The sequence below is a fragment of the Aquarana catesbeiana genome, linkage group LG04 (assembly GCF_042186555.1).
Source record: "Aquarana catesbeiana isolate 2022-GZ linkage group LG04, ASM4218655v1, whole genome shotgun sequence".
NCBI classification, from domain to species: Eukaryota; Metazoa; Chordata; class Amphibia; order Anura; family Ranidae; genus Aquarana; species Aquarana catesbeiana.
In genome coordinates, this window is record NC_133327.1 from 18069254 (window position 1) to 18089608 (window position 20355).

The following is a 20355-nucleotide window of genomic DNA, read 5'->3' on the forward strand; positions in this document are numbered from 1 at the left end:
GGATTGGCAGGGGGAAGCCCTCTTTAAATACCTAGAGTCGGCCCAGCTGGGGAGGAGTTGTTTGGGTGGAAGAACTGGAGATGGAGTGTTAAGCTGTTGGGGCCTCAGAGGAAGCCCCCAGTCTGGGGGGGGTGACCTTGGGCCAGAGGCTCGGAGCTGTACAGGAACCCCACACAACCAAAGGGGTGTCCTGAACAGGAGCAGCAGAGGACAGCAGGGAATACTGCCGGGCAAGTCTCCAGGAGGGATCCATCAGGTGTCGGTGAGTGGCAGGCACAGTCAGGAGAGCTGGAAGGCATGCCGGAGTAGACTGGGAGTGTGCAGTCTGAGATGGATGTAGAGCCAGCGGGAGAGACTGTGGTGCTGGGAGCGCTGGCAGGGCCTGTAGAGGTCTGACTAGGAGCAGTAGTCCACCAAAGAGGGCAGCTAGCATCAGAACTTTCAATTGCTACACCATAGTGGCCCACAGTCCCTGCCTGTAATAAGGTTTTTTTGCTAAAGCCTGGCTGAAACTAGTGTCAGGCCTAACCATGTGCTAGTTGCACCTGAAGAGCTGCGCTGGAGGCAGAAGGAGAGATAGTCTGCAGCAAGATTTGTGCAGGAGAAGAGTATCTAAATTGTCCCAAGCTATACTAATCTTTCTGGGCAGCCCATGAATTCCTTAACCCCATCCATGTTCTAATCCCTCAATAAAATGCAAAAACAAAGCTGATGGACTTTTTCATTGTTTTGGAGTGTCTATAAATGAATGCCGGGCTGGGCCAGGTGACAGGTGGGCCACATCACTCAGCAGCCCCTATGGAGGTACCGCTACACTTCATTTTTTGGGGGGGTCAGATTGCTAACACATAATACTTATACATCTTAGGGGGGGCGCAATTTGGCATGTTCACCCTGGGCTGACCCCCTAGGCTCCACCTGACTCCACCCCCTTTGCCCTGCCCATGTATACCCCACCTTTTTAATGATGCGCCCATCAAATGCAGCTCACCAGCGGCCATCCAATGCAGCCTCACCAGTGCCCATCAAATGCAGCCTCACCAGCGCCCATCAAATGCAGCTTCACCAGCGCCCATCAAATGCAGCCTCCCCAGCGCCCATCAAACGCAGTCTCACCAGCGCCCATCAAATGCAGCCTCTCCAGCGCCCATCAAATGCAGCCTCACCAGCGCCCATCAAATGCAGCCTCACCAGCGCCCATCAATGCAGCCTCACCAGCTCCCATCAATGCAGCCTCACCAGTGCCCATCAAATGCAGCCTCACCAGCGCCCATCAAATGCAGCCTCACCAGCGCCCATCAATTGCAGCCTCACCAGCGCCCATCAAATGCAGCCTCTCCAGCGCCCATCAAATGCAGCCTCTCCAGCGCCCATCAAATGCAGCCTCACCAGCGCCCATCAAATGCAGCCTCACCAGCGCCCATCAAATGCAGCCTCACCAGCGCCCATCAAATGCAGCCTCACCAGCTCCCATCAATGCAGCCTCACCAGTTCGCATCAATGCAGCATCACCAGCGCCCATCAATGAATGTTTGCTTACTTCCATTCACTCAGGAGTTGGGACACAGCCACAGTCTTCCGCCGCCGCTGCACCCCTGGCACTATGTGTGAATGGATCGGCTGCTGCCTGCTGATGCTGAGACTTAGTTGCTTGCTGCAGAGAGAAGAGAGTAGGAACACCAATGGCCGGGCGCCCTAGGCAGAAGGGCGCCTTAGGCGGCTGCCTAGTTTGCCTGGTGGTAGCACCGGCCCTGTATACAGCCTGGCGTCTAGAGTGAAGTTGCCAAGATACAATATGTCTCTTCCCACTACTTGCATCAAGGCTGAAGTCTCGTGAAAGGAGTAATGAGACAGGGGGCTGTGATGTTTTCAGGAAACACCCTCCCACCAGCCATCATCTGCCTGCATTGCATAGAGAAGCACAGGGAGCCCGTGATGATGTCACTGGGTCTAAAATAAGGTGTGTAACGAAAAAGGAAAGGTTTTATTTTACAATTTCATTAGCGTGTTTATGAGGGGCTTAAGGAGGAACGAGTAAAGGCAAAATATTAAACTTCAGCTTTCATACTGCAAGATTTCCCCCTGCAGAAAACGCATGCCATAGAGACAGATCGTGTTTTTGGCGCACTTTAATTGCTGCAGTGTAATGAGAGCCTTGGAGCATTCTGAAGTCCTCTGCTCTTTTTGTAGATATAGCGATACAGCGGGTGAGTTGGAGTGATGGAGTGATACTTTAAGCCTAATTTGATTTTGCATCTCATTAATTAGTGATTATCATATGTTGTAAACGGTAAGCGATACATTTCCCGCAGCCCCCTGAACAGAACCCGCCACAATTGTTCCAGTACCTGTAAATGAAGATAAACAACATTTGTTATTGTTAGATAAGCTGCCTCCGTAATTAACACCGTAAACCGGTGTGCCACTTGCCGTTACCTAATGTAATTAGTCTGATTAGCGTGAAAACACTTTCCCTTTGTTTAATAAACTGTTATGGAGAGTAATTAGCCAAAGTTTTCAAACTTTCACAGTGTTCATTGCAGATTAGATATTAACAGAAAGGAGAAAAAATTCTCCAGGGAGCACCCAGTGCTGCTCAGCAAACGTTGCCATCTCTGAGCTGAGTTCCCGGGAATGCACAGCAGTTGTTCCCATTATGAGAGACCCCCACCATACCTGTGCTAAGTCATGGGTCTGTATATCCAGGGTGTGCCTGTTATTAGGGGTTCCCACCATCCATGAGCTAAGTTCTTGGGTCTGTACACCTGCTGTGCCTTTTATGAGGGGTTCCCACCTGTGCTGAGTTTCTGGATTTTCACACCTGCTGTGACCATTATGAGGGGTTCTCACCATCCATGTGCTGAGTTCCTGGGTCTGTATACCTGCTGTGCCCATTATGAGGCATTCCCACCATTCCTGTACTGAATTCCTGGGCCTGTACACCTGCTGTGCCCATTATGAGGGGTTCCCACCATCCCTGTGCTGAGTTCCTGGGCCTGTACACCTGCTGTGTCCATTATGAGGGGTTCCCACCATCCCTGTGCTGAGTTCCTGGGTCTGTAGACCTGCTGTGCCCTTTATGAGGGGTTCCCAACATCCCTGTGCTGAGTTCCTGGATTTGCACACCTTCTGTGCCCATTAGGAAGGGTTACCACTATCCCTGTGCTGAGTTCCCAGTTCTGCACACTTGCTGTGCTCATTATGAGGGGTTCTTACCATCCCAGCACTGAGTTTTCTGGATCTACATATAGGTTGTTCACATTATGAGGGATTCCCTACACCCTTGAGCGGAATGTACATTTCTACACACCATTATAAGAGGTTCCCACCATGCATCTACTTAGTTCCCAAGCCTGCACACCTGCTGTGGTCATTATGAGGGATTCCCACCATCATTGTGCTGTATTCCGGGGTCTGAACACTTGCTGTGCCCATTATGAGGGGCTCCCGACATCCCTGTGCTGAGTTGCAGGGTCTGTACACCTGTTGTGCTCATTATGAGGGGTTCCCACTATCCCATCCTGTGCATTACGCCACGTTCATTATTGGCAGGGGGATATGACGTGTATTACATCACTTCCGGTATCATTATTCGCAGGGGGATTGGAGGATGCAATGTGTATTACATTACTTCCAGGTTCCTTATTCGCAGGAATATTGGGGAATGTGATATGTATTACGTCACTTCCAAGTTCATTATTCGCAGGAAGATTGGGGAATGTGACATGCATTACATCATTCCCAAGTTCATTATTCGCAGGAAGATTGGGGAATGTGACATGCATTACATCACTTCCAAGTTCATTATTCGCAGGAAGATTGGTCAATGTGACATGCATTACATCATTTCCGAGTTCATTCTTCGCAGGAAGATTGGGGAATGTGACAAGTATTACGTCACTTCCGGGTTCATCATTCACAGGAAGATTGGGGAATGTGACATGTATTACGTCACTTCCGGGTTCATCATTCACAGGAAGATTGGGGAATGTGACAAGTATTACGTCACTTCCTGGTTCATTATTCACAGGAAGATTGGGGAATGTGACATGCATTACATCACTTCCGGGTTCATTATTCACAGGAAGATTGGGGAATGTGACATGTATTACATCACTTCCGGGTTCATTATTCACAGGAAGATTGGGGAATGTGACAAGAATTACGTCACTTCCGGGTTCATTATTTACAGTAAGATTGGGGAATGTGACATGTATTACATCACTTCCGGGTTCATTATTCACAGGAAGATTGGGGAATGTGACAAGAATTACGTCACTTCTGGGTTCATTATTTACAGGAAGATTGGGGAATGTGACATGTATTACATCACTTCCGGGTTCATTATTCACAGGAAGATTGGGGAATGTGACATGTATTATGTCACTTCCGAGTTCATTATTCGCAGGGTGATTTGGGGATGCGATGTGTATTATATCACTTCCAGGTTCCTTATTTGCAGGTTGATTTGGGAATGTGATGTGCATTGCGTTACTCCCAGATTCTTTATTCGCAGAGGGATTGGGTAATGTGAAATGTATTACGTCACTTTTGAGTTCATTATTTGAATGAAGATTGGGGAATGTGACATGTATTACATCACTTTATTATTCGCAGGGGGATTGGATGATGCGATGTGTATTATGTCACTTCAGGGTTCATTATTTGCAGGGAGATTGGAGAATACAGAGTGTATTAGTCACTTCCGGGTTCCCAGCTATAATTCCCCAGCTACTGTAGCCGAGGATACAGCTAATCATGCGCAATCTAAATTTGATTAGCTGAAGTGGAGTGCAGGAGAGACATTGGGGGTTTTGTTATACCCCCATTGTCCATTGGGAGGACCTGTTGCATGCTCAATGCTATCCTATACTGGCATTCATCAGGATGGCAAGCAGAAGATGTTTTTTTGAGCTTTGCACGTTTATTTTTTTTAATTGAAATGCATTATTGCACACGTCTTGCTTGCCATGTTTGGGGTGCCATTAACATCGCAAGTGCAACACATGCTTTTTCAAGTGTTCATGCGCTACCCTTATGTGAATGCGGGCAAAGGAAGTTCTAACCACTGGCACCTAATCTGGAACACCAGATTGCAGATTAAGGGTCGGTTCACACTGAGGCAGCACGACTTGCAGCGCGACTGCCTCAGGCGACCCAGGATACGACTCAGCGGCGACTTGCAAAAGGACTTCTGTATAGAAGTCAATGCAAGTCGCCCCCAAAGTCGTATAGGAACCTTTTTCTAAGTCGGAGCAACGCAAGTCGCTCCGATTAGAACTGTTCCATTGCAGAGAATGGGACCCTACTTGTCAGGCGACTAGGTCGCCTGACAAGTCGTCCCAGTGTGAACCGAGGCTAAGAGTGGTGGTACATGTAGGGTTCTACTTACTTTTTCTGTATGGCAAATCTGCCATTTTATTTTTTTTACATGGTGAAAATAAAGATACAATGTCAATTTTATGTGTCCTTTCTTCGGGGATATATCCTTTATCAGTAGGCACTATTTGAATCAAGATCTAATGTTTGCCAGTTTAAATATATTGAAAAAAAAAGAAAAGAAATAAATATATTGAAAAGTGAACAATTTCCTTGGGGTATTACATGAGATGAGTGGTCATACAGCTTTCCCCTTGTGGTGGTTCTATGATTATGTATGTTCACCAGTAAATTGTAATGAATGCGGTGATGCATATTTAGCAACAGTTCTGCTTGCTTCAGCATTTTACTGCAAATTAAAACACAATGCAGCCTCTGAATGTATTCTGAAAAGAGGAGTGTGGGTTAAAGGGGAACTCTGTGTAACATACAAAAAAAAAAAAACATCATTTGCATGTTCACCTTGGATGGGAATTTTCACTTAACTCACTGAACGTAGTGAAAATTCATCCTGCTAAGTAGAAAGCCTACTGTAAACTTCTCTAGTACAACCCCTGTTGTAGCTTTGTGTACTGTATAATGTTCAGAACAGCCATGTTAACCCCCAAGATGCAGTCATTAATGCGTCAACATGCATCAGCATGTATTTTGGAAGTGTTGCATCACATGGACTTATTTGGATTTATGATGCCAGTCACGGGTTTACTACCCCTTACAGACATTACCGAGTTTACACTGCAAATTAGGAATGGATTAGTAAACAGTCTTTTGGATCTTTTTATTAGTATAGTCAGTGTTTATCTGGCGCTCCAGATGGAGTAATCCTTAGGGGTATAGTCTGTGGCTGTAATAGCTGGATGGTGATGTATACATAGAAAGGGGTATTAAGGGTTAAAAAGGAAGGCAGCCATCCTTCAGAGTGTGTCCAGAACTCTGCAAGACATGTAAGGAAAAGACAGGGAGGGGGAGGCGCCGACCTGAGTGTAGTATTAAAATGATGACTTTAATAGGATAAGATTAAAAACACTTACAAGATGATAGAAGATGCATGCTCGTCAAAGGACTGCACTTTACTTTGACGAGCATGCATCTTCTATCATCTTGTAAGTGTTTTTAATTATATCCTATTAAAGTCATCATTTTAATGCTACACTCAGATCGGAGCCTCCCCCTTCCTGTTTTTTTTTTTCTTGGATCTTTTTATTGGCTCACTTGTGTCTTTGTTTGTTGTTACCCATGGACAGCAGAGGCAAGACAAACATGCAAGCAAGATCTGACCTACAAATAAAAGGATTATGCCGGCAACTCTGTAGTCCATATAGCGATTTTAATGGTTGGTTACATAAAGTGACAAGCAAAATGTCCGACGCGTTTCTGCAACAGCCTTGGTCATAGCAAGATCTTACCTTCCATTCAGACTGCAAATTTTCTGAGCAATGTAAATGCTTCAAGTATGTACAACGTCAGCCCTACTGAGAGGTGTTGTCCAAAGCAGCCATTATAGCTTCCCTTTTCATTTTCTAGAAAACATGAACAGGAGTTTTCATTGGTCACTATTAGGGATCAGACAAACAGACCTGGGTTTGATTCAAGGGGGGTTGGCAGAACATGATGAAGTTCAGTTTGCCAAATCCATATCTTATTGATGCCAATGAGAGGCAAATGTTAAAAAAAAAACAGTAAAGGCTGGTTTACACCAGATGCAGTCAGTATAAAACGCAGCGTAAACACAGTATGAACACATTTCCAAGAAAATGGGTGTATTCCTGTCAGGGCTGGGCTCAGCCCTTCCTTCTCTGAGCTGGCCACACAGCTGTTGGCTAATTGCCAGCTCCTATCTCTCCACAGTTACTCAGCTGTTGATGATATCCTGCTCGTCAGTCCTGCCTACAGCCGTCCAGTCCAGATGATCTCTGCCTTCGCCTTGGTCAACATCACAGAAACTATCCTCTGGCTCCAGATCCTGCTTGCTGTTCCACTACATTGATCCCTGACTTCTGGCTTGGCTGACTATCCGTTCTGGTTACTGAACTTTGGCTATATTTTGACTACGTTTGTTCTTTTTACTTTTGTTATTAAACAAGTGAAATTCAACTGTACTTCTGTCTCGGCCTAATTTTATGGTTTCTGACAATTTCATTTTACACCGGTTCACATGCGTTTTAAAATAATGACTATTTTCTGCACCAGGATGTACGGCAAAGGTAAACATGCATACGCATGCAAAACGCGTATGAACATGTGCAACTTAGAATAAAGATAATGTAAATAAATGAAAAATGTATTTGAAAAAAAAATCATTGCAAATGCATTAAAAATGCAGTGCAAACGCATGTAAATGCACTGCAAACGCACCCAAATGTGCATGCAAAAATTTACAGTGAGCACAGAGATTGCGGTGTAAATGAGCCCTAATGGCCATTTTCTAGGATATTAGGAAAGGGATTGTCAAAGAAATTACATTAGGGGCTGGCCACTAGACATGTGCAATCCATTTAGTTCCACATTCGTTTAACAAATTTGTTAATTCGGAAATATCTGAATTAACGAAAACCCGTTTATTGAACTTTTCCGAATATTTGTAAATTTGAATATTCGTAAATTCGAGAATTCGTAAATTGAAAATTTGAAAATCCGAAGATCCGAAAATTGGAAAATTTGAAATAATAACGAACTAATATTATTATTATTTATTATTATTATTTAATATTAATTTAACTATTACTAACGCTTGAGAGGGGATATAATTTCAATGTACAAATACCGTACTGGTGACCCCACAATAGTGATAAAGCTTTTCCGTGAAAGAGAATTTAATAAGGCACGAGGGCATTCACTAAAATTAGAAGAAAAGAGGTTTAACCTTAAAGGACTTAGAGGGTTCTTTACTGTAAGAGCGGTAAGGATGTGGAATTCTCTTCCACAGGCGGTGGTCTCAGCGGGAAGCATCGATAGTTTCAAAAAACGATTAGATAAGCACCTGAACGACCGCAACATACAGGGATATACAATGTAATACTGACATATAATCACACACATGGGTTGGACTTAATGGACTTGTGTCTTTTTTCAACCTCGCCTACTATGTAACTAACTATTAAATTATAGGTACTGGAATTTCCTTTCAAATTTGGCTGTTAGTAAATGTAACGAATACGAATTTACCCGAAGTTACGAATTATACGAAATAACGAATGCCGTATCTAAAAGAATGGAACGTAACAAATTAATAATAATAAATAATAATAAAAACTTTTATTATTATTATTATTATTATTATTATTATTATTATTATTAATAATTCTTTCCATTCCACTTGTTTAGATGCAGCATTCGTTATTTCAGATAATTCGTAACTTCGGATAAATTTGTATTCGTTACATTTACTAACAGCCAAATTTTAAAGGAAATTCCAATACCTATAATTTAATAGTTAGTTATTATTAGTTAGTTAGTTATTCTTTTGAATTTTTGGATTTTCTTTCTTATTCTCGGATTTTCAAATTTATGAATTTACAAATTTTCTAATTTACGAATTTATGAATTGCAAACGGATGACCCGAACAACGAAAGAAATAAAAAATGAATGAAACGAAAACGAACACATTTTTCAGCAGTGCACATGTCTACTGGCCACTGTCCTGGGAATATGTACTAAAGCAAAAAAAAATAATAATAAATTCAGCTTGACAAGGAGCAGCGATTTTAGTAATGCTTAAAGCTTAATTCCATTATTCTGTACCAAACCATATATGCTATATGAGGGTCTGATATAGATGTTAGTGGGGGACCCCCACACACAAAAAGATGGCATGGAGTTCTCACCTAAAAATACATACCAGGCCCATTAATGGGGGACCCCCACACACAAAAAAATGGTGTGGAGTTCCCCCTAAAAATATTTACCAGGCCCATTAATGGGGGACCCCCACACACACAAAAAATGGTGTGGAGTTCCCCTAAAAATACATGACAGACCCATTAATGTGGCACTCCCACACATAAAAAAAATAGGCGTGGCGTTCCCCCTAAAAATACATACCAGACCCATTAATAGGGGACTACCATACGCGAAGGAAAATGGGGTGGAGTTCCCCCTCAAAATACATACCAAACCCATCAATGGGGGACTTCCCCACACAAAAAAATGGCATGGAGTCCCCCCTCAAAATACATACCAGACACATTAATAGGGGACCCCCCACACTAAAAAAAAAAAATGTCACAGAGTTCCCCCTAAAAATACATGCCAGATCCTTATCCTTTAGGTCTGGTATGGATGTCAACGGGGACCCTACCGAAAATAAAATTAATAAAAAATTAGTGCCCCCCCCCCCAAAATCCATACCAGACCCAACATGCCTGGTATGAATGGTACAAAAAAAGCCCCCAAAAAAGCATAGCCCCTGCAAAATTCATACCAGACCCTTATCAGAGCATGCAGACTAGCAGACTAGAGAGAGAAGGAAGGGGAGGAGCAGCCCTTCCCCTCCCAAACCTTACCAGACCATAGCATGGGTTCCCCCCTGGCAAAGTACCTTGTTCCAATGTTAATGAGGACAAAGGGCCTCTTCACCACAACCCTGGCCCGATGGTTGTGGGGGTCTGGGGGCAGGAGGCTTATTGGAATCTGGATGCCCTCTTTAATAAAAGGTGGAATCCAGATACCACCCCCCCCCCACCATGTGAATGAGCAAGGGGTACATAGTACCCTTACTCATTCACAAAAAAAATGTAAGGACAAATCCTTAAAAAAAAAAAAATGTTCCAATTGCGTTATCCAATGATGCAGATCCACGTCAATGAATGATGCCAGATGAAGGAAAAAATATCCAGACATGTCCGATGCTGTTGCTGACTAGTGGCAAATAACATCTCCCAGGCCCTGCTGCTAAAATTTGCAAATGGCCGGGGATGCCCTGGGTTATGTCATTGACCAAATATGGCCATATTTGGTCAATGATGTCACACTGTCCCTGCCCCTTTGTTTACATGGTCAGGGATTCCTGGCCAGTAAATGAATGGGACCAGGTGGTGTCACTATTTGCTAAGGGCGGGGTGTGCGCCATTTTCTTAGCGATTATTGACAGATACTAAAGACGTCATATTAGTGATAGAGATACCCTTACTATAATGTATATGATCTTTAGCCCCCTGCCAAAAAAATAAAAAGTTCGAATGAGCACCTGAACGGTCAACGTTTGGTCCCGATTCCAAACTTTGAGCTCATCCCTATTGCCCATATATAGGAGTTCTGATTGGTTGCTATGAAGAACATTTCCAATTTTGTTTCTGTATCTACTCCTTAGAGATCTACCAATGGATGGGAATAACGTACGTAATTTGTTTTCTGTGCTTCCTACCATCCCCGAGGCAGCTGCAACGCAAATAAAATGTGTAAAGCGGTCAATAAAGTTGAGATGACATTCCTCTCATGTTGTTTTATCGGTTCTGCGTCCATTTTTATTGTCCATGTAAGCACTATTTACTAGCAGGTGCAGTATGTATAGGATGGTAATTAGAACCACATGCTGTGCCACACAATGCTTACATAGTTTCCAATGACTTATTTTACTGACGTGGTTGGTCCAGAGTTAACCTCTTCCATTTCACTGTATATTACACCCAGAATTTCCTGAACTATGCCACAAAATGTACAAAGTATGTAGATGAATTATATTCACTTTTACACAAATGTAATGAATTAAAAGTTGTGTGCATCCACTGATCCACAAGGCACGCTGATGGCGACATTTGATGTAAGGGGGCACTCTGATTAGGACAGTTGATGAAAGGGGGGCTTTGATTGGGACAGTTGATGAAAGGGGGGCTTTGATTGGGACAGTTGATGTATGGGGGCACTCTAATTAAGGACATTTGATGTAAGAAGACACTCTGATTGGGACAGTTGACGAAACAGGGGCTTTGATCGGGACATTTGATGTAAGAGGGCTCTCTGACAGGGACATTTGATGAAAGAGGGGCTTCGATAGGAACATTCGATGTAAAGGGGCACTCTGACAGGGACATTTGATAAAAGAGGGGCTTTGATCGGGACATTTGATGCAGGACGGCACTCTGATTGGGACATTTGATGATAGGGGGCTTTGGTCGGGACAATAGATATAAGGGGAATTCTAATGTGGACATTTGATGAAAGAGGGGCTTTGATTGGGATATTTGATGTAGGAGGAGATTTGAGTGGGACAGTTGATGTAGGAGGGCACTCTGATGGGGACATTTGATGATGTAAGGGGGCACTTTGATTGGGACACTTGATGAAAGTGGGGCTTTGATTGGGACATTTGATGTAGGAGGAGATTTGAGTGGGACAGTTGATGTAGGAGGGCACTCTGATGGGGACATTTGATGATGTAAGGGGGCACTTTGATTGGGACAGTTGATGAAAGGGGGGGTTTTGATTGGGACAGTTGATAAAAGGGGGGCTTTGGTTGGGACAGTTGATGTTAGGGGTCACTCTGATGGGGACATTTGAGGTAGGGGGGCACTCTGATTGGGACAGTTTATGAAAGGGGCTTTGATCGGGACATTTGATGTAAGGGGGCACTCTGATGGGGGCATTTGATGAAAGAGGGGCTTTGATCGGGACATTTGATGTAAGGGGACACCCTGATGGGGACAGTTGATGTAAGAGGGCACTCTGATCGGGAGCGTTGATGTAATAGGGCACCCTAATGGGGACAGTTGATGTAAGATGGCACTCTAATGTGGACAGTTGAAAAAAGGGGGGCTTTGATCAGGACAGTTGATGTAAGGGGGGACTATAATGTAGACAATTGATGTAAAGGGACACTCTGATGGGGACAGTTGATGAAAGAGCGCACTCTAATGTGGACAGTTGATGTAAGGGTACACTCTGATGGGGACAGTTGATGTAAAAAAGCACTCAGAAGGGGACAGTTGATGCAAGAGGGCACTCTGATGGGGGCAGTTGATGTAAGGAAGCAATCTGATGGGGATAGGTGAAGTAAGGGGACACTGTTATAGGGACAGTTGATATAAAGGGGCACTATGATGGGGACAGTTGATGTAAGTGTAGCACCCTCTACCTTAGGTAGGTGCTAGTGTAGGTTTTTTGTGTAAGCTGTCAGCGCAGGTAAATTTAAGCAGGCCTATGCTGTGAGCTAGGCCTGTTTGTTTTGATCTGGGGGCAGGAGAGTGGTTTAGTATAGCAGTAGATGACTGACATGTGCCTTAGCTCTTGGGCGCCTCCTCTGTTTCCAGGGAAAAGGTTCTGGAAATGGGGCAGGGCAGAGAGCTGGAGTGACGTGGGGTGCATGTGAGGAGCTCTGACCAATCCCCAACTAGGATTGGCAGGGGGCAGGCCTCCAACATATACCCATGGTCAGCATGCTGGGGGGGGAGTGGTCGGGTGGGTGAACTGGATGATGGAGTGTTAGACTGTCGTATCTGAGGGAACCCTCTTTCTGGGGGGGTGTACCTCGGGCAGGGAGCTCGGGATCTGGGAGGGAGCCTCTCCTTACACGGAGAGGTGTCCTGGAACATGACCATTGTCCTGGAACATGACCATTGTATAACAGATGATCCATACTTCCCCAAAACTGCCCGACCAACCCATACTCCAAGCAGCCTTACCATTAACCCCATTAATGGAGACCACACCAAGTTGGAGTAAATATTGTCCGTAGCAGCCTCTTTATTAACAAACTCAACTTAATTTAACATAATTGTAAAAAACATCTGTTAAACCAAAAACCCATCAGTCAATACTCGCTTTGGTCTTTGCAGGAAACCCCAAACTACAATATGATTTAATAATGCGCTGCGGTACCTTTTCTATCCTAATAGGCCTCCAGCTGACATACTAGCATGGAGACAAACCACTGACCACAGTGACCCTGTTAACCAAATTCCAGCTAAACCATCATTAACTGGAATACCACCAGTGGTACCCATACCACTGATGGGTCCCGAACTCTTCCTTATCGGAGGTTTCTTCATTCACCCACAAAGACCATCACCAGCCAACTGCCACGACATCCTTAGGACCCAACCGCTCTGTGGAAAAAAGGCTTAAAAGAGAAAAACAATAAACAACCACAAACAGGGAGGGTGGGTGGGAAGCTCACTCCTCATGCTGCCACTGAACGCTGGGGAGGGGCCATCTCCTTTTTACTGACTATGCCCCCTCCTCCTCCAGCTGCTACAATCAGGTGACCTCTCTCATTTTTGCCACTCTGTCCCCTGTTTCCCCTGTCATGTAAGCCCTGCGCTATTTTTTTTTTTGCTCCGGGCTTCTTAACTGGAATACCACCAGAGGGACCCATACCACCGATAGGTCCCGAACTCTTCCTTATCCAAGGTTTCTTCATTCACCCGCAAAGACCAACACCCGCCACAGCACCCAAGGGGAAAACCTTACCCTTGTGTGCCCCTCTACACCCTCAACGCACTCTGGATACCATCCTGCAACCCCAGTGCCCACATGTCAATCCCCACCGCATTGAGGTGTACCCCGACACCCCGAAGGTATTGCCAAGTATCCACTTCCAGCTTTAAATGTCTGATAACCAGCCCCCATTCCTAACCACAAATCAGCTAACATCCCTGTTTTTTTCTGGCCTTATTGAGTTGCTCCACCGATCTAGCCAATCGCAAATTCGTCCGAGCAATGATATCGAACCATACAATCAACATCTCCGGAAAGGCCATGCAGAGCCGTAGGAAGTCAAATTTGATATCTCGCGTAATGTCCAACATGGACCTTAAGCCCAAATCATTGCAGCCGATGTGTAACACCAAAACGTCCGGCAGCCTATCCAGATGTGCAAAGCGATGCACTTCTGGGACCATCATGCTCCAGAGCATGCCCGGTACGCCCAACCACCAGACACAGGCTTCCTGCCTAGAAATGCCCAATTGTCTCCCATCAGGCCTAACATCTACTCTTTTTGCCCCCCAAAAAACATATGAGTGGCCCAATATCCAGACCAGGCCCTGCACGCCACCTGAAAGAGAAGAAAAAACATACCACACATAACAACCAATATGCACGCAGAAACATGCATACCCACCCAAACATGCCCAATAAGCTCCCCCTACCCCGTTACTCTGACAACAGGCAAGGACGACCGTATAACTTGAACCAATGTGATTCCCACCTACCAATGCACTTGACCGCCTCTTCATCCAACCCCAATCTAGCAGCCTCCGTAGCCGCCCCAATTCGAAAAGAATGCAATGAAAATTCCTTTTCCCCCAAACCCAACGCCCTTAAGCATTTCCGGAAAACAAAAATTAATCAAAATCTGGACAAAGGAGACCCGTAAGCATGTATCAAAAAGGACCCCACCAAATTCGGGTGCACTGTGAGAAACCCCCTTACCACCTCCACTGGACATAAGGGCGAACCTGGTACCGAAAATACCTGAACCTTCCTGCCCCTGCCCACCTGTTCCGTTTTGGACTTGCGTAACACAAGGGACAACCTATCCTCCCCACAGGTGACTTCTGTAGCCCACATACCCCCCTGTACCCTCTTGGAAGGGCTAATTAGCTCGCTGATTCGAAAAGCTCCAAAGAACGCCAGGGAGAACGCCGTTTTAAACAAGGAAACTTCATAGGCCGATCAACACATAAAAACCAACTGTGCTAAAACCTTCCCCAAAAGCTCAAACGAAACAGGTCGCCTGGAGTGCCTACGCTTCTGAGAGCGCCGATAACCCTTGACTGCTTGCCGTACCCAAAAATCTTTAGTAAGGTCCTAGCAACCCTGCAATTTGAATAAAAATGCCAATCCTGCCAATTTGAATAAAAATGCCAATCCTGCCAATCCTGCCAGATTCCGCAAGACAAAGAACAGAACCACCAACCGCACTTCCTGGCCCAAACTCGGCCTGTTGCAATAAAGACAACCATTCTCGCCAGACCCTGCTATATTCAGCCCACGTCGTATCACTTACAGACTGTCTGATCCATCCGGAGATGACCCCAAGGCAATCTTCCACAGCCAGTGGGGACAAGGAATCCAGCGTTGCTCCGCAGCCAGCGCCAACTCCCAGAACCTGTCCCACTGAAAGTGAGACAAAGCGTCAGCTATTATGTTCTCAACACCCGGGAGGTGTACCGCATAAATAAAAACATTTAACTGCAGACAACGCAACACTAAGTGTTGGAGCAGCCGAACCATGAGCGGAGATGAGGCTGATACCTTGTTGATGACCCGTACCACTCCCAGATTGTCCCCATGAAAGCGCACTTTCAGGTCCGTGAAAGACTCTCCCCACAGCTCCACGGCCATCACCACCAGAAACAATTCCAGTAATACCAGATTACGGAGAAAACCTGCCTCTTTCCATGAATCTGGCCAAGGCCCTGCACTCCAATGGCCTTGAAAAAAGGCCCCAAATATAGTCGAGCTGGCTGCATCAGTGTAAAGTTCCAGGTCAAAGTTACTAACTGGCCCTGACATCCACAATGCCCACCCATTAAAAGAGTCCAAGAACGAGTGCCACACTCGCAAATCCTCCCTGTGCTCCCTTACCAGGTGAATGAAATGAGTGGGAGAATTGACCCCCGCCGTACTTGCCGTCGGCAAAATACCCTCCCCATCGGTAGAATGCGATACGCAAAATTCAACTTACCCAACAACGACTGTAGCTTCCGAAGTTGAACCTTGTGCAATCCCAAGAGCCCCCGAATCTCTCCCTTGAGTGCCACCAGCTTGTCTTTTGGCAGGCGACACTCCATGGCGTCAGAGTCCAATACAATGACCAGGAAACTAATCACGGTAGTCGGCCCCTCTGTTTTTTCCTGGGCCAAGGGGATGCCAAAACGAGCGGTAATGTGTTCCTACATAGCCAGTAGCACCGCGCAGATCGCGGAGGAGGCCAGGCCCACGCAATAAAAATCATCTAAGTAATGGATGATGGAGTTCACCCCTGCGACGTTTCCAACTACCCACTCCACAAAGGAACTGAACTTCTCAAACAGTGCACATGAAATAGAACAGCCCATGGGCAGGCAGCGATCCACATAGAATTCCTCCTGCCAATGACATCCAAGCAAACGAAAACTATCTGGATGGAGGGGAAGCAATCTGAACTCAGACTCAATATCAGATTTGGCCATCATAGCCCCTTGCCCATAACGTCGTACCCAGAAAACAGCCGCATCAAAGGAAGTGTAAGATATAGCGCACATCTCCGAGTCAATCGCATCCTTGACCAACCCTCCCTTCGGGAAGGAAAGGTGGCGAATTAGCCTAAATCTATTGGGCTCCTTCTTCGGCACGACCTAGGGGCGAGATAACCAGATTCGTTAAAGGTAATGATGTGAAAGGGCCACCCATGCAGCCTAATGCAACTTCCTTCCTCAATTTCTCAGAAACCACTTCCGCATGTTGCAAGGCCGAGGGCAAGTTCCGGGACACTGGTGGCGCTTTGGCCAGGGTAGAAGGTATACGTAAAACCCTTGGAGAAACCCAAGCCTAACAACCGTGCTGCCTCCCTATCCAGGTATCTATCAAGGAAAGGCTGCATCCTTTCCACCTTCACTGGCGTAAACCTTTTTCTAACAGACTCACTGGCACAACCCTTCCCCTGTTTGAATCATCGGGACAAGGGATGGGCATTCATGCTTGTATCGGCAACACCCCCCACACTTGCAGGAACCCTCATTATACTGCCAACAGACCCCCCTCTTCTTTGCGGCCGATTGTCGGGGGGTGGATGAGCCACCACCCCCCCCCCCTTAAAAAAGCTGTTTCGGGGCCCTTGCCGATGTCATAAGTCGCATCCACAGACAATGTCCTTGTGGCTGTCGGCTGTGCCCATGGTAGGTGGTTCTGGGAGGAATCCCCCTCGGCAGGAGCAGGACCATGCGGGCGCCGCCCCTGGCGATGAGTCAGCGGGGGTGGGCCCTCGGCACGGGAATCAATCAGCAGCGGCCACCAGGCCCTCCACAGCAGCAGCTGGCAGCTCTCCAGTGCCTAGCTGGCTTCATCTGAGGTCTGAAGTGTGGAAGGATGCAGGACGGCAGAGAGGGGAGTGCTCCAAAGGCCCAGGGAAAGCGACCTGGAAGCGTCTTTTCTGCCTATGTCGCCTCCTCCTCCAGCTGTCCCAATATCTCATTTTTGCCACTCTGTTCCCTGTTTCCCCTGTCATGTAAGCCCTGTCCTTTTTTTATATTTATTTTGCTCCGGGCTTCTCTGGAGCTGGAAGGACAGTTGGTCAGCAAGTCCGGAGTAAAGTCATTCAGGAAGGATCCAGGACAGATGTCAGTGAGTGGAAAGCACAGTGGAAAGCTCTGGAAGAGACATTCCAGGGGAGCTGGTTGTAGAGCCAGAGGGAGAGACTGTGGGAGTTTTGTGTCAAGTCGCTGCAGCCAGGAGGGCGGGCAGGATTTGCAAGTCGCACTTGCTGGGATCAGTAGTCCATCTACATTTAATCTTCTCTATCAAATCGGCTACCACAAAGGGGTACTGCAGACCCCGGCCTACAAAGGGCTATCTAGTAAAGACACTGGGACTTATTCAGAGTGAGACCTAGTCATGTGCTGATGGTGTGACAGGAGTACTAAAGTTGGACAGTGAAGTAGGGTGCTGCAAGAAATGTGCTGGAAGAATTATTATTTGGTCATATTATTACCCAGCCATGCCCCCTTCCCACACTGCCCTTGCTTACAGAGAAGTGATTCCAGGTAGAGGATAGCATGCGACTTCCCCCAAGCTCAGGCCTGAGCAGGCAATCACCAGGCCCGAACACTGTCACTTGTGGGGTGCCATGATGTCACCCCCTTGTCTAAGTTTAGAGAATAGTCAATATGAGCTTGGACATGAGAGAGGATGGTGCAACAGGGTGGCAGTGAAGGAGCCTGGATGGAGTGTTCATGCATGAGGTGGGATGGGCTATGTTGAGCAAAGCAACATCATCGTTTTAGACATAGTGAGCCGGTTACACAAGCAGTCGGTTAAGAATTTAGAGGAATCCTGTCTACAGCTAGAACTATTACTGTTTCTGTCCCACCTAAGTGTATTTTTTTCTGTGTTGTATTCAACTGCAAGTTATTATTATTCGGTAGTATGCTGACCTTTAGTGGTGGTTTTGAGCCATTACAACTTCTTTACTTTGTGGTTTTGGTTTCTTCTTATGTTCTTCCATTCTGTTTAGTGTTTGTGAGTTCAGTCCTAGCTAGATCTTCCCCATTTCTTCCATGTTCCCTCGGCCAGTGTTAGCACTTTGCAGAGACAGAGCTTAGAAAAGGCCCGTAGACGTGGTGTATCTGGATTTTGCAAAAGCATTTGACACAGTTCCCCATAAACGTTTACTGTACAAAATAAGGTCCGTTGGCATGGACCATAGGGTGTGTACATGGATTGAAAACTGGCTACAAGGGCGAGTTCAGAGGGTGGTGATAAATGGGGAGTACTCGGAATGGTCAGGGGTGGGTAGTGGGGTTCCCCAGGGTTCTGTGCTGGGACCAATCCTATTTAATTTGTTCATAAACGACCTGGAGGATGGGGTAAACAGTTCAATATCTGTATTTGCGGACGATACTAAGCTAAGCAGGGCAATAACTTCTCCATAGGATGTGGAAACCTTGCAAAAAGACTTGAACAAATTAATGGGGTGGGTGACTACATGGCAAATGAGGTTCAATGTAGAAAAATGTAAAATAATGCATTTGGGTGGCAAAAATATGAATGCAATCTATACACTGGGGGGGGAGAACCTCTTGGGGAATCTAGGATGGAAAAGGACCTGGGGGTCCTAGTAGGTGATAGGCTCAGCAATGGCATGCAATGCCAAGCTGCTGCTAACAAAGCAAACAGAATATTGGCATGCATTAAAAGGGGGATCAACTCCAGAGATAAAACGATAATTCTCCCGCTCTACAAGACTCTGGTCCGGCCGCACCTGGAGTATATTGACCAGTTCTGAGCTCCAGTCCTCAGGAAGGATGTACTGGAAATGGAGCGAGTACAAAGAAGGGCAACAAAGCTAATAAAGGGTCTGGAGGATCTTAGTTATGAGGAAAGGTTGCGAGCACTGAACTTATTCTCTCTGGAGAAGAGACGCTTGAGAGGGGATATGATTTCAATTTACAAATACTGTACTGGTGACCCCACAATAGGGATAAAACTTTTTTGCAGTAGAGAGTTTAATAAGACTCGTGGCCACTCATTACAATTAGAAGAAAAGAGGTTTAACTTTAAACTACGTAGAGGGTTCTTTACTGCAAGAGCGGCAAGGATGTGGAATTCCCTTCCACAGGCGGTGGTCTCAGCGGGGAGCATTGATAGCTTCAAGAAACTATTAGATAATCACCTGAATGACCACAACATACAGGGATATACAATGTAATACTGACACATAATCACACACAGGTTGGACTTGATGGACTTGTGTCTTTTTTCAACCTCACCTACTATAAACTATGTAACTATAAAAAGTGATTGTCTTTACGCTTCAAAAGACTGGAAAACATCCCCTGTGCTGTAATTATCTGAAGTAAAATTGCATTTAACTTCTGCATCTTATTGAAGAGGTAAAGGCATAGCTCCCAACTGTCCCTGATTTCGAGGGACTGTCCCTGATGAGGAGCAATGTCCCTCTGTCCCTCATTCCTCCTCATCTGTCCCTCATTTTGGTCTGATCTATATAGTTGTATATAAAATGTACTTTTTATCTATCAAAAAGTGTTTTCCAGTGCTAAACCTTTCATCTGATTTCTAAACTGCTGCATTTGTAAATTCCAAAAGCCAATATAAAGGAATAGTAGTGGTAAAAAAAGCACTTGTAGGTTTAACCAATCTTGTTTTTTTGTACAATTCTCCTTTAAGGGGCGTGGCAAGGGATGTGTCCTATCCCTGCATACTTTTGCTGCTAGGTGTCCCTCATTCCCATCTCAAAAAGTTGGGAGGTATGGGTAAAGGGGTTGTAAACCCTCGTGTTTTTTCACCTTAATGGATCCTATGCATTAAGGTTAAAAAGC

At 45.6% G+C, this 20355-nt stretch overlaps 1 protein-coding gene across 1 annotated transcript in view; it reads left to right on the forward strand.

The window, feature by feature from the left end:
* The first annotated feature begins 18263 nt into the window (after nt 1–18263).
* Nucleotides 18264–20355, forward strand: part of LOC141141116 (L-gulonolactone oxidase-like) — a 226011-nt gene continuing 223919 nt past the window's right edge. The window contains exon 1 of the mRNA XM_073628825.1: nt 18264–18392. Coding sequence (XP_073484926.1) covers nt 18264–18392 — 129 coding nt within the window. The remainder of the gene's footprint in view (nt 18393–20355) is intronic.